Raw genomic sequence first — 13,906 nt, 5'->3', positions numbered from 1 at the left:
ATCATTTTTATTTCTAAATATCCCTTCCCCCCTTCCCTACTCAGCAAAGCATCTCTAGCAACAACAAAAAGAAAGAGGGGGAGAAAGAAAGAATGAAAGAAAGAAAAAGAGAGAAAGGAAGGAAGGAAGAGAGAGAAAGAAACTAAGAATGAAAGAAAAAAGAAAGAAAGAAAAAGGAAGTGTGGGAGGAAGAGAGAGAAAAGAAGGAACAAAAAAAGAACAAAGGAAGGAAAGAAAGAAGAGAGGAAGGAAGGAGAGAGCAAGGAAAGAAGAAAGAGGGAGCAATGGAGGGAGGGAGGAAGAAAAGAAGGAAGGCAGGGAAGGAGGGAGGGAAGGTGGAAAGGTGGGTAGGAGAGAAGGGATAGGAGAGTGGGTGAGAGAGTGGGAGGGAGAAAGAAAGGAAGAAAAAGAAAGAAAGGAAGGAGGGAAAGAAGGAAGGAAGAAAAAGAAAAGAAAGAGGAAGGAAGGAAAGGAAAGGAAAAGAAAGGAAAGGAAAAAATAAAGGAGGAAAATAGGGGGAAAAGAAGAAAAAGAAAAATGGCTCAGCAAGAATAAACTAACATAATAACCAAATGTGGCAATGTATACAAACTCCCATACCCATAGTCCCACATGTGTGCACAGACAGAGACACAGAGACAGAGATAGAGAGAGACAGAGAGAGACACAGAGAGAGAGAGAGAGAGAGAGAGAGAGAGAGAGAGAGAGAGAGAGAGAGAGAGAGAGGAGAAGAGACAGAGACAGAGACAGAGAGACAAAGACGGGGAGAGAGAAAGAGAGAGACAGAGACAGCGAGAGAGAAAGAGATGGAAAGACAGAGAGAGAGAGTCAGAGACAGACAGAGACAGACAGAGAGACAGAGAGAGAGAGAGAGAGAGAGACAGAGAGAGACAGAGAGAGACAGAGAGAGAGAGAGAGAGAGAGAGAGAGAGAGAGAGACAGAGACAGCGAGAGAGAAAGAGATGGAGAGACAGAGAGAGAGAAAGAGTCAGAGACAGAGAGACAGACAGAGAGACAAAGAGACAGAGAGAGAGACAGAGAGACAGAGACCGTGAGAGAGAAAGAGAGAGACAGAGACAGCGAGAGAGAAAGAGATGGAAAGACAGAGAGAGAGAGTCAGAGACAGACAGAGAGAGAGAGAGAGAGAGAGAGAGAGAGAGAGAGAGAGAGAGATGCAATCCCTATATTAGGGTTTGGTTTGGTTTTTTGCTTAACTCTTTTTCTTTGGTATAAGGAAAGGACACGATTTCCAGAAGAGATAAAAGAACAAAGGCATTAACAAGGCTTTAAAAAGGTATCTTCGTACTTTATGACAACAAAAGCCAAAGCCTTTAAGCCTGATGGAAGAAGACCAGTATTTCTCTCCCCCTCCCCCACCGCTACATGTCCTTGTTATGTGCTGGGGGGGGGGGGGGTTTCCTCTCCTGCTTTTTCTTGTTCTTAAGGATTTGTGGCAGAGATTTTCTCATCAAGTTACAACTGTCTGCGAGCTTAAGAGAAACAGCTGCTTTGGCCGGGGCCGCACTGACCGCCCACGGGAGCACGAGGCTCAGAGGGAGCGGTGAGGGGGGGGCGCAGGAGAGGGGCTTTAACGACCCCAGCCAGGCCCGGGGAAGCGGCTCAGGCCGGGGCCGTTTGCACCAACCCCCCTGCGTAGATCTGGGCCCGGATGAGACGAGATTGGTAAAGCTCTGAGCACAGCGTGGGGCACACAGTAGGTGCTTCAGAACCTCGCACTCCCTTCCCTGCTCTCCCAGGGCCGGGCTCGGCACTCCCGGCCCACTCCTGGGGAGCGGGGAGAGGCCGGAGCCGGGGATCCCCGTGAGGAGGAACCGTGGGCTCTCTGCCGTTCCCAAGGAGGCCCCAGCGGCCTTTCCTCCACGCCGGGGAGCCCCGTCCTGGCCCACAACTGCCCCCGGGAACCGCGGGCTTCGCGGCAGCTCCTGCTACTCCTCGGGTCAAACAGAACCAAGCCCGGGTCTCCCCCCGGACTCACACACTGGAACGGAGCTTCTGCCGCTCCCCAGGGAGCGGCCCCTGTCCTCCGAAAGGGCCCGGTAGCCTCTGCTCTCTCTGCGCCCCGGGGATGTCAGTCACTCTGAGCCCTCCAAGGGCTCCAGGGGCGGTTCCTGCTCCTCCGCCCTCTCGGGCTTCCTAAGTGCTGGCGCCAGAACGGCTCCCAAAGGGCCAGAGGAAGGGAAGGGCCGCCCCAGGCGCGGCTCGGGAGGGAGGGAGGGAGGGAGGGCTACGCAGACAATCCTGGCTCCCTGCACGGGTCACCGAGGCAGCCGGGGGGAGGGGGGGCAGCGGCGGGAACAGGAAGCCCCAAACGCCTGTGAGACCTCCGTCCTCATCTGTAAAATGGGCTTGAGAAGAGCGCCCCCTCCTGTGCTGGGGGAGGTGACAGCTGCACGTGCGAGCGTTGTCTTCATGAGTCCATCAGTGCATGCGCACCAGTCCCTGCGGGGCCGTACAGAGTGATCGCGGGGTTAAGTGACTTGCCGGGGGTCCCACAGCCAGGAAGTGTGAAGTGTCCGAGGCCAGACTTGAACTCGGCTCCTCCTGACTTCGGGGCTGGGGCTCTCTCCCCTGCGCCTCCTGGGCTGCACCCACTTCTTAATCCCTATGTCTGTTACTCCTGTGCGCCAATCACGGCTCGGCCCCAGGAATACGAGGAGAGCAAACCCTCTGCACCCTCAGGGCCCAAACGGAAGCTTGCCATCCAGGGGAGGGGCCGATGCTGTGGGTGGGGCTGGGGGCCAGTCCTGGCCTTGGGCTGATGTGCTGTGGGACTTGGGCGCCTCCATCCAGAGCCGAGAGGGCCTCGAGAGATCAGGAATCGCACCGTGCCCATTGTCCAGGTGGGGAAACTGAGGCCCAGAATGAGACCCACTCCGTTACGGCCGCTCCGTAGAAGAGGGGGTTTGGAGCCAGGTTTGTCAGTCCGTCCCTGGGCGCCGTCTCAGTGGGCTGGACCGGGGCACGGGGCTCCCGGGGGCCCCCTCTTCACTTTGTTGTGTCAGAAGTTGGGTCTCCCAGAGCTGAGGTTTGGGCAGGAGAGCGCCTGCGCGGGCGGGCTGCCCCCCCCCCCTGCCCCTCCCCTGCCTCCCGCCCCGTCCCGTGATGGCCAGCAGCTTGTCAGACAAGGCCCCGGCGGGCCCAGAACAGGCCCCGCTTTGTCTGTTGCCTCCTCCCTTGGGGCTGAGAGGGAGCAGGTGGGAGCAGGAGGGTCCTGCCTGCAGAAAGTCAGGCCGGGAGCACGGCCCCTGAGGTCCCAGAGCCCCCCTGAGGTCTCAGAGCCTCCCTGAGGTCCCGGCAGCCCCCTCTCCCCCCTCCCCCCCGCAGCTCAGCGGGCCCTTCCTGGGCACTGGGCAGCCCCCGGCCTGCGCCCCGGGACCCACAGGTCTGGGGCTGATTTACAACCGGAAGGGAGGCCGCTCGGCGCGCTGCTGCCGTTCCTCCGGAGCCCCCGGGTCCCTAAATGCCCGGATGTCCTCTCACCCTTACCTCCTGGGGCAGGAATCCTGAGGGGCCTGGGGCTGCGCAAGGCCGGGAGCCCGAGACCGGGAGCCCGAGACCAGGAGCCCGTGTCTGTCCGGGGGGGGGGGGGGGTGTCTGCCCCGGGGGAAGGGCTGCCATCCAGCTGGGGACGATTACAGAGCTACGGCCAAAGGTGGGTGAGGGGGGCGGGGAGCGGCCGAGGGCACCTCGAGGCTTCCTGCTCCCGAGCCAGGGACGGAGGGAAATAAGATCCGGCGGGCGCTGCGCCAGGCGCCGGGGCGGCCCCTTCTCCCCGGGCGACCTTTGGAGGGGCGTCCGTCCCGCGGCGCTCGGGGCTGGGGGCCGGGGACCAGCGGAGAACCCACCGCCGGGGCCAGGGTGGCGGGAGGCCGGCCCGGAAGTCTCCCATCCCGCAGGCTCGGTGCCGGGCGCCAGGCCCGGAGGGTGCCAGGGCTCGGCCCGGGATCGGGGCCCGGGGCCAGGCGAGTGCCTGGAATTCTCGGCCCCTGTAACCCGGCCCGACGGTGGCGGGGCTTTGCTGACCTGCTTACCCGCAGTCTGCTGGGGAAGAAAAATCCTCCAGCACAGATGTGTGGGGGCTGCGGGCTGCAACAACAGGGGGAAGGGGGAGGCGCCCCGGGGAGGGGGGGAAAGGCGCCCAAAGGGGGAGGGGCGGGCCAAGCAGGCTGGGGGGCAGCTGCTCGTTCCCGGGCCCTGCTCCTCGCTCTTCCCGAACCCAGGCACGCCCCGTCCATTCCTGTTAGTGAGCCTGTTGTTTCTGCCAACAGCGGGGCAAGCTATGCTTGTCTCTTTCATCCAGGCACCCGGCACGATGCACGGCACACAGTAGGTGCTTGTTCACCGCATGCACCACCAGCACAATGCATGGCACACAGTAGGTGCTTGTTCACTGCATGGCACACAGTAGGTGCTTGTTCACTGCATGGCACACAGTAGGTGCTTGTTCACTGCATACACTGCCAGCCACAGAGCTGGTTTGGGGGCAGGCCTGGATCTGGAGCCCAAACCTCCCTCCTGTTCATAGCCGGTTCAGGTCTCCAGTCTTGATTCTGACAATATTGAATCTGCCAGATTCACGTTTCTACCTCATGCTTCCCCAGGCATTCCAGGACTGAATGCCCAATTCCATGATAGAGCTGGAGCAAGGATGAGCATTTTGGCTTTACAGATGGAGAAACTGAGGCTCAGAGGGTCATTGATGCCTCCAGCCTCTCCCTCAATCCTTGAAAGCTTAAAGCAAAGGGAAAGAGAATTAGCACGTGTGTAGCTCCTCACAGTGAGCCTCACTATGTGCCTGAGAAGTAGGTGCTGTTGTTATCCCCATTTTACAGTTGGGGAAACTGAGGCAAAGAGAGATTTTTTTTTTAAGTGACTTGCTCAAGGTCACACAGGTAGTAAGTGGCTAAGGTTGGATTTGAACACAAGCCTTCCCGAAGGACACATCCACTGCTCTACCTTGCTGCCTAGAAAGGGTCACTGAGTGCAGAGGAGAGGATACAGTGGGCAGAACAGCTTCCTGGGACCCGAGGGACTCCCCGGCCTCAGAGAGTCAGGAAAGAATCCTTTCTTCAATGCTCCTGGCAGGGGAAGCTTGGGCAGCTTCAGCCACAGATGTCAAGGCTCCTGCGGCCCAGGAGGGTTCCCTCCCCCTGAAACATCAGAGCCAAAATAATGGAGTGACTAAAAAAAGATCCGAGCTGCCTCTTGTTCTCCCAGAGCCCTCTGGGCGGCGGCCCCGGGATTCCCAGACATCAGACACTGTCCTTATCACAGGGTCACAAATGTAGTCCTGGAAATGGCCTCGAAGACCATCAGGTTCAGCTTGATTTCGCAGTCAGAGAGGGGAGCGGCTCACTAGTGCCTGGGACAGGATTCGAACCCGGGGCCTCCCGACTCTCGCTTGGGCTCCGTTTCCACTTTACACCCGACCTCTTTCTGCGGGGCTGAGGCAGCCTCTCGGTTCTCCCGGTGACATCCCCGCTTGCAGCTTCCTCTGTCTCCGCCGCCGCCCTCCGTGTAGCAGTGGAGCTGCCACCCCAGGCCCGCGTGACGGTGGAGGGAGCAGTGGGGACAATGACAGCGCCCCAGGAGAACTCAAACGGCCCCTTGGCTTTGGCGAGAAGTAGGTCAGACCAATCCTTTGGTTTATTCTTTCATTTTTGTTTAAATTAATTTCATGTATTTTTTCTCTCTCCCATCCTCCCTTTGGGGAAAGCTCGGGACTAAGGATGCCAATGTTGGCTGCCCGTGCCCCGAGGGCGCTGCCCCGAGCCTGTGCTCTGTGTCACACGGCAGCAGCAGCGGCCCCGGAGTCAGGGCCGGCCTCCCTGCCTCCGCCGCCCCAGGCACACACTGTAACCGGAGCCCCAGACCTGCCCAGGGAGCTCATCCCTCCTCTCGCAGCTCCCATCCCCGGGAAGATGTTCCCCGCCTGCGATGCGAGGACAAAGGCGGACGACACAGTGAGAGCGGGGCTGGGGAGGGGGCTCCTCGTTTTGCCCTCTGGGGTCACGTGAGACAAGTCTATCCACCAGGACAGACCTTGGGTCCTCGAGGAAAGGCAGCAGGTCCCACTGACCTTGTGTCCCCCAGGCCTGACAGCCCCGGCTCCTCCTAAGGCAAGACCTGCAGGCTACGCTGCCCTGGGCACCTTTCCCTGGGCTCTCCTGGGCTGGCACCGAGCTGGGCACCGCGGTCCCGCAGGGATCCAGCAACACTGTGGGAAGGAAGGAAGGAACGTCCTGGCTGGGGGGGTGGCGCTTTCACGGGGAATTCAGCTATGGAGTGAGGGGAGTGGCAGACGCCGTCTCTGGCCAGGCAGCCGCCAAGGTGGGGCCTCCTTCCCGCCCTCGCCCCCAACAAGGTGGGAGGGCGCAGCCGCTGGCAGCCCCGGCCGGGAGGAGGCCCAGGGGGGCGGCGGGCCTGGCTCAGGTGGCAGCGAGACCGAGGGGGATCTGGTTCCCGGGGACAAAGGGCCCGCGAGGTGGGGCAGGTGAATAAAACATGAGGGGCCTGTGCTGGGCCGGGCTGGAGGCAAGCTGACCTCATTCTGTCCAGCGGCGGGGAGCCAGAGCGGGGCTGGTGAGAGGGGCCGGGCAGGAGGGCTCTGGGGGGAGAGATCCTGGCAGGAGGAGGAAGCGTTTCATACACTGAAGGGAAGCACTGGGAACAGGGGGGCCTGAGAGCTTGGGATGGGGGAGGCAGAAGCAGAGGCCAGGGGGGCGGCGGAGGCTTCGGGGAAGGCCGGAGGCTGCTTGGGATGTGGCCGAGGCAGCTCGGCTCCCACTGTGGGGGTCTTCCAGAGCGTAGGGAGGGCAAGGCTGAGCCCCAACATGGCGCCTGTTCCTCCTCCTCCCTGCCTCCCCCCCCAGGGCTAGGACGCTGCTTCCCAGCCATGAGGCAGGGCTGAGAATCAGTCGCATCCAGTTGGGGGAAGCCGGGGGGGGCAGGTTCTGGGGGAGTTTCTGAGGGGCTCAGGGCTCCCCTAATTCTCTAAGGGTCCCCTCCCGGCTCCAGCAGGCACATCCTGGAATCCAAGGCAGGAAAGTGGGATGATGGAGAGAGCAAAAATGGCGTGGAGGGGGAGGGGAGGTCAGGGAGACGGGGGCCGGCCCTGGGGGAGCCCCGACTCAGACCCGGCTCCCGGGGAGGGCTCTGGCCAAGGACTGGGAGCAGTCCTTGAGCGGCTTCTTCCTTTTCCTGGGGCTTCCCAGAGGACCCAAGGCCAGGAGAAGCAGCGCCCTCCAAAGCCAGGCCCAGTCCAGGGAGTCATGGCCCAGTCTCGGGACCCCCCCTCGAGGGCTCCGGAGGAAGACCCCGGCCCCAGTCGGGCACCGGCCGGCCCGGGACAACCGGAATCGGGGACCGGGGGGCAGCCGAGTGCCAGCCCCTGCTCCGGCCCCGGGGCGCTTGGGCTCCCGGACTCTGATGAGCTTGCCGCCCAGATCGAGGCTGCTTATGGTCCGGTAAGGGCCTGGGGCGGAAGGGAAGGCCCGCCATGAGCGCTCTCCCGGGGCAGGGAGCCCTTGTCTTCCCCTGGTGCCCGGGGGCTGGGTCGTTCCTCGGGAAGCTGTGCTGGGGGAGGGCAGGGGAGCTGGGGGGGCAGGGGAGCTGGGGAGAGGGCAGAGGGGGCTGGGGAGAGGGCAGAGGGGGCTAGAGGCTCGAGCTCAGGGCAAGGATGGCAGCAAGGAGTTGCTGAGGGCAGCCGGAGCCCCCTTATTTCGGGAAAGCCTCCTTGCTTGTGGGTCCCGGTCCCCGGGAGCCCTGCCAGGAGGCAGCCCCCCGCCTGGGGAAGACTTAAATCTCCATAGATTGTAGAGAGATTAAGGATGGCGCAGAATGGGCAAGGGGGAGGGGACTCTGGAGGAGGAAAACCCCAGGGGGGAGGGGGCACCCCATGAGCGGAGGCTTCTGGGGAACAGGACCCGGCCTGCTCCCCGGGGGCGGCTTTGTCCCCTTCCCTTGAAGACGGAGATAATCCCAGGATTAGGGCCCCAGCCCCTGTGCCCAGGGCCGGGTGCCACCCACTGCCCCCAATCTTCCCAAACAAAACCCTGGAAAATCTCCTAAAGCTCTCAAAACCAGGGAGCCCAGAGCCCGGAGGGAACAGGCTGAGGTCGCCGGGCCCAACGGCAGGGCTGGGGGAGGGCCAGAGCAGCTCACCGGGCGAGACCTGCCGCTCTCCCTCCTCTCGAGACCCCTGGGCCTGGCATGGTTCGGGAACTCATGGGAAACTGTGCCAAACGGCCCAGGCACAGGGCCCTCAAGGTATGGGAGGGGAGAGGGGGAGAGAGGAGGGAGGGCCCGGCCCAGGGGCCGACGATGAGATGGGGCGCCGGGGAGCTGGAAGCAAGGAAAGCTGGCAGCAGAACGGGGTGCTGGGCAGATCGGGGTGGGGGAGGGAGAGACCCCTTGCTGGCAGCAGAACGGGGTGCTGGCTGCCCAGATTTCCTAGAGTAAAATAGAAGCCCTCCAATGTTCTAAGATCCTTTCTGGTGGTGGCAATCCGTTCTGTGTTCTAAGATCTCCCAGCTTCGATAATCTATGTTCTATGTTCTAGGTCTCCCAGTTCTGATATTCTATGTTCTAAGATCTCCCAGCTTCGATATTCTATGTTCTATGTTCTAAGATCTTCCAGCTCCGATATTCTATGTTCTGTGTTCTAAGATCTCCCAGCTCCGATATTCTATGTTCTGTGTTCTAAGATCTCCCAGCTCCGATATTCTATATTCTGTGTTCTAAGATCTCCCAGCTCCGATATTCTATGTTCTGTGTTCTAAGATCTCCCAGCTCCGATATTCTATGTTCTGTGTTCTAAGATCTCCCAGCTCCGATATTCTATGTTCTGTGTTCTAAGATCTCCCAGCTCCGATATTCTATGTTCTAAGATCTCCCAGCTCTGATAGTCTAGGTTTTGTGTTCTAAGGTCCCTCCAGGTTCTGAAGATCCCTGGTACATTCTAAGGTCCCTCCCAGATCTTTTAGTCCATGTTCTGTTGCGCTTCCTGAATCCCCATGGGGCTGAGCCCGGGTACCGTTGTAAATAATCTCCCCACCGGGCTCCTGGGCACTGTGACGATGCCCCCGCCCCAGCTTCACTCCCTCCTGCCCAGCTCCCGCTCTTCCTGGGTCTGGTGGGAAGCCTGACATCCCGCCCCCCCGCCCCGGTCCCCAGCACGTCCCCTGGATGACCAGGCTTCTCATGGCCCGTCCCAGGCTCCCCCAGACTTCACTGACGGAGGAGAGCGCTGCTCTTCCCTCCCCTCCCAGGCGTCACAGGGAACATAGTTAACGTGGGCAGAGCCCGGGCCAGGAAGGGCTGCATCTCTGGCTCAGAGGGCCGGCCCGGTGCCCGTCAGGCTGTAGGGGTCACCTAGTCCAGATGAGAGGAGGGCCAGACCGGCCCTTGGCAGGGCCCCCCAGAGCCTCTCCTTCCCTGCTTTGTCTAGGACCACTGGCCGCGGCTGGGGTCCCCGGGGGCTTCCTGCCACGGCGCGGTCTCAGAGGAGCAGGGAGAGGCTTCTGAGTCCCAGTCCCCAGCCTATTCAGTCCTTAACAGCCTGGTGAGCCCAGCCTGTATCTTCCTGCGGCCCAGCATCGCAGCCACCCAGATTGTATGTACTTACGCTGCTCCCGGCCCACCGACCGCCCACCCGCTTGCTCCTGGGCTCTGCCCCTCCTCTCCCTGGATCCCCCCGGGGCTGTCCCCCTGACCTTTCTCCTCCCTGACCATTGCCACCCCCTGAAAACTCTGTCAGGGCTCAAGCCTCTGGCAGAAAGAAACCCCGGGGTTCCCAGATGGAAAAGGGGGCAGCAGGAGGAAAGCAGTGCAGAGGGACGGAGAAATGCTGGAGGGGGGGTGAGCCAGGAGAGGCCCCTGGAGGAAAGGACTTAGCATGGGGCTCCGCCCCCGGTGACTTCCATCTCGTCAAGCTTCTGCCCAAGGAGAGATTTGTGGGAGAGCCAAGGAAAGTCAGGAGGGCCCGAGGAAAGCCAGGAGGGCCCGAGGAAAGTCTGGAGGCCCCGAGGAAAGTCTGGAGGCCCCGAGGAAAGTCTAGAGGCCCCGAGGAAAGTCTAGAGGCCCCGAGGAAAGTCAGGAGGCCCCGAGGAAAGTCAGGAGGCCCCGAGGAAAGCCAGGAGGGCCCGAGGAAAGCCAGGAGGCCCCGAGGAAAGCCAGGAGGCCCCGAGAAAAGCCAGGAGGGCCCGAGGAAAGCCAGGAGGGCCCGGGGAAAGCCAGGAGGGCCCGAGGAAAGCCAGGAGGCCCTGAGGAAAGCCAGGAGGGCCCAAGGAAAGCCAGGAGGCCCTGAGGAAAGCCAGGAGGGCCCAAGGAAAGTCAGGAGGGCCCGAGGAAAGCCAGGAGGGCCCGAGGAAAGCCAGGAGTCCCTCTGAGGAAAGCCAGGAGGCCCCTGATACTGTAAGACAGAGCTAGGAGAGCAGAGAGAATTGAGGAAAGGGGAGCCTTGAAAAAGGGGGGTGGGAAAGAGACTCCCCTGCAGGATCGGCCCCACGCCAGCCTCCTCCCTGACTTCTCTGCCCCCTTTGCCCGGGGGCCCAGGAAGCTGAGAGTGGAGGTCTGCCCTCAGCACCCCAAGTACAGCGTGAGAGCTCAAAGACCAAAGGGAGTCACCACAGTGCCCAGGAGGGATCAGGGAGAAGGGAAGACCTAAGAAGGGTCTGAGCAGGAGAGAGCAAAAGATGGGAAGGGTCCGCTTTGGGAAGGGCAGTGGTCCGGGGGAGTCCCCACCCGTAACCTGCCTCTTTCTCCCTCTCAGGACAGGGAGCTTCGCCCAGAAGAGATAGAAGGTAAAATGGAGCCGACGTCCTGACCACCTCCAATCCCCCCCATTGCTCAGCCCTCCCATCCTTGAACCCCTCCCTGCCCCCATTTCAGGTTCTCACCCAGAATTCTTGTAAGTTGGGGCTCAGAGCTGGGGGGGGTAGTGGGATGGGGACCAGAGGGAGGGACAGGGAGGAGTCTGAGAAAAATCTAGAGGGAAGGAGGAGCACTCTTGGGAGGGAGCAGGGGCACAGTGAATGCTGGATGGACCCGGGAGAGCTGGGAAGGGATGGGAGCGAGGGGACACTCACCGGCCCCTCTCCTAGAACTACAGACCGCCTTCCAGGAGTTTGACCGAGACAGGGACGGTTACATCGGCTACCGGGAGCTGGGGGCCTGCATGCGCACTCTGGGTTACATGCCCACCGAGATGGAGCTCATTGAGATCTCCCAGCAGATCAGTAAGTCTCTGGCGGGCCGGGCCCTCCCTGTCCCCCTCTCAGAAGGCTGGAGCTCTGGGGGCAGCCCCTCCGATGCTCACCCGGGGGTCTTGGCCAAGCGAGTCCCTCGGACCAAAACCTCAGGCCTTTCTAAGGCCCTCTATGCATCCCACCTCGCTGCCTCAGAGTCAGAGCAGAAAACACCACTATTTCCATCCATCCAATAAGCACGTATTAAGTGCCTACTGTATACGTGCCAGGCGGTATGAGTAATGGGCAGCGGGCTGGAGGGAGGGGGGTCAGGAAGCCCCGGGCCCAAGCCAGAAGGTCTCCTATGTCCCAGACGGAAAATGAAAAGGTTCCTGTCTGCATCGATAGAGGAAGTTAGCTCTGCGTGGGACTTTCCCGACAACCAGGAAATCCCAGATTAGGAGAAAATACAGAAGTAATGGGGGAGGCCTGAGCCACAGGCAGCTGAGCCTAAAAGGAGGCGCAGGGGAGGGGGAACGGCCGGGCCTGGGGACAGAGCCCCTCCCCGCTGCCACTTTGGAGGGCTCCCTGCTGGGGTGGGGGCCCAGAGCTAAGGCTGGGAGCGCTCTGCTTGCCCCGAACGCCAGCCGGGGGGAAGGTGGACTTCGAAGACTTCGTGGAGCTGATGGGCCCCAAAATGCTGGCGGAGACGGCAGACATGATTGGTGTCAGAGAGCTGCGGGACGCCTTCCGGGAGGTGAGGGCGGGCGGGCGCGCAGAGGAGGGGCTGGGCCCGGGGCCGGGGTCCCCCCGCTGAGGAGCTTCCTCCCGGGGCTCCCCAGTTCGACACCAATGGCGACGGCCAGATCAGTCTGGTGGAGCTGCGGGCGGCCCTGAAGGCCCTGCTGGGCGAGCGCCTCAGCCAGCGCGAGGTGGACGAGATCCTGCACGACACTGACCTCAACGGGGACGGGCTCATCGACTTTGAAGGTAGCTGCTCCTGGCCCCCGGAAGCCCCCAGAAAAGCTTATCCCCCGGAAATGGCAGCGGGGCCCCAAAGGCTCCGAGGGCACCCCGGGAGCCCCTTGCCCAGAGTCAGCTCCAGGGCCCAAGGACTGGCTCCGGCCGCGTCGGGCAGGGCTCAGCGAGCCGCCCCCGGCGCCCAGCACTGCAGTTAGTCCCGACCTCCCCAGTGGGAAGCCGGGAGCTGAGGGCCTGCCCCTACAGAGTTTGTCCGGATGATGTCCCGCTGACCCGAGCCGCCTGCAGAGACCCCCGAGGGCAGCAGCTTCAGGCCTGGGATGCGGCTCAGCCACACGCAGGGGTCACCAAACCCCGCTCCCGGGGCCCGTCCGGAAGCTTCCCCCCTTCCCCTTGATCTAAAACCCCGGGCCTGTGTGTGAGCTTCCCCCACTCCTCGCACTCCCCACAATCCTCCCCTCTGTGTGCCCCTCCCGTCCCCACCCTCACCCTTCACCATAAAGTTTCTGGAAGTCTGACCACGAGGGACTCTCGCCTCTTCTTTGGAGACGGACCGAGGGCTTGGGGCTCGAGTGGGGGGAAATCTCCGGGAGAGCTGGGACAAGAACAGTGACTTTAACCATGTTCCGTGCTGGGTTACCGCTGCCCAGGCGGGCTCTCCAGACTGAGTACCCGCTGCAGCCCCCTGGGAGGAGATGGCGTCTCCTCCTGCCCCGGGATGGAGCCCGTGCCCCTGGCCCTGCCCTGCACGAGTTCGGAGCAAAAGGCGCTGCCCTTGTTGGGAAGGCTCCTTTTCTGAGTGTAACGTTCATGAAGCACCTACTGTGTGCAGGGGACCGTCTGTGCTGCTCGTCTCAGGCGCCGCTGTCAGAACAAGAGCCGGGGGCACCGGGGACAAACCCCGGCCTTTGGGCCCCCAGCAAGCAGCGAACCAGGACTGTGTGAGGGGCGGGCAGGGTTTGGAAACCGAGGGACGGCGTCCGGGAGCCCCAGAGCAACTCGGGCGGGCCCTGGACAAGGCCAGTTTGCCCGAAGGGGAGGCGCCCGTTGTGGCAGCTTGGCCTTGGATGCTGGGACCGAGTCCGGAGGGTGGGGAAGGTTTGGAGAAGAAAGCTAGGACTGAGCTCGGGCGGCGGGCCTGGGAAGGGGAGAGCGGATGAAGACGGCCCCAAGATGGCAACCGCCGGGCCCTCCCTTACCCACCACAATGTCCGAGCAGGAGGTGCCAGGGCTGGCCGGGGCAGGCACCCGCATCACTTGGCCTGGAAAATCCCAATTAATCCTTCATCCTCCTTAATTAGATTTCTCTCCACAATCTGCAGCATTAGGGCAGTAGCCAATGCCATGGGCTGTGAGAGCCAGCAGGGCCCCAGAAGGGCCTTCGGACGGCCCCGGGGCTGCCAGGGAGAAGTCCGGCCCCACTCTGGCCGAGGGTGGGTGGGGAGTTTGGAGCAGGAGGGACTTGGGTTCTGGCCCAGGGGCCATTTCTATAACCCGGTCCCCAGGGCTTCAAGGACCCACACACTCCTCTCCAAGGTCCGGAAAGGAGGAAATCCAGAGACCTGGAGGAGGTGCTGAGAGGGAACTTCCCAGGCACCCACAGGAGCTGAGCCCCCCCAAAGGGGAAATGGCATGCCCAAGATCCCAAAGCTAAGCCGAAGAAAAGGGAGCTGGGAGCCGGGGAGCCAGGGAGAAGCGAGCTGGGGAGCCGGGGAGAA

At 61.8% G+C, this 13,906-nt stretch overlaps 1 protein-coding gene across 3 annotated transcripts; it reads left to right on the top strand.

The window, feature by feature from the left end:
• Positions 1–4,465: 4,465 nt before the first annotated feature.
• CABP2 (calcium binding protein 2) lies at positions 4,466–12,712 on the top strand. Of its 3 annotated transcripts, XM_051964091.1 has the most exons (6): positions 4,468–7,487; positions 10,793–10,823; positions 11,124–11,258; positions 11,855–11,964; positions 12,050–12,197; positions 12,435–12,712. In XM_051964091.1, exons 1-6 carry the CDS (start codon positions 7,074–7,076, stop codon positions 12,458–12,460), a joined length of 864 nt encoding a protein of 287 aa, XP_051820051.1. In that variant the 5' UTR covers positions 4,468–7,073; the 3' UTR covers positions 12,461–12,712. The 3 variants fall into 3 exon arrangements, with proteins under 3 accessions (XP_051820052.1, XP_051820051.1, XP_051820050.1); XM_051964092.1 differs by lacking the exon at positions 12,050–12,197 and having other exon boundaries at positions 4,466–7,487; XM_051964090.1 differs by having other exon boundaries at positions 4,471–7,487; positions 12,050–12,712.
• The last annotated feature ends 1,194 nt before the right edge of the window (positions 12,713–13,906 follow it).

Source organism: Antechinus flavipes, chromosome 6 (genome assembly GCF_016432865.1).
Source record: "Antechinus flavipes isolate AdamAnt ecotype Samford, QLD, Australia chromosome 6, AdamAnt_v2, whole genome shotgun sequence".
NCBI lineage: Eukaryota > Metazoa > Chordata > Mammalia > Dasyuromorphia > Dasyuridae > Antechinus > Antechinus flavipes.
Note: the sequence above shows the minus strand (reverse complement) of the source record. Positions and strands in the feature narration are given on the sequence as shown.

Excerpts from the sequence above, each read along its gene's own strand:
- CABP2 (XM_051964090.1), top strand. The coding sequence starts at position 7,074 with ATGATGGAGAGAGCAAAAATGGCGTGGAGGGGGAGGGGAGGTCAGGGA. Across the intron at positions 11,259-11,854 it reads TGAGATCTCCCAGCAGATCA|CCGGGGGGAAGGTGGACTTC; the intron begins GTAAGTCTCTGG and ends CCCGAACGCCAG. Across the intron at positions 11,965-12,049 it reads TGCGGGACGCCTTCCGGGAG|TTCGACACCAATGGCGACGG; the intron begins GTGAGGGCGGGC and ends GGGGCTCCCCAG.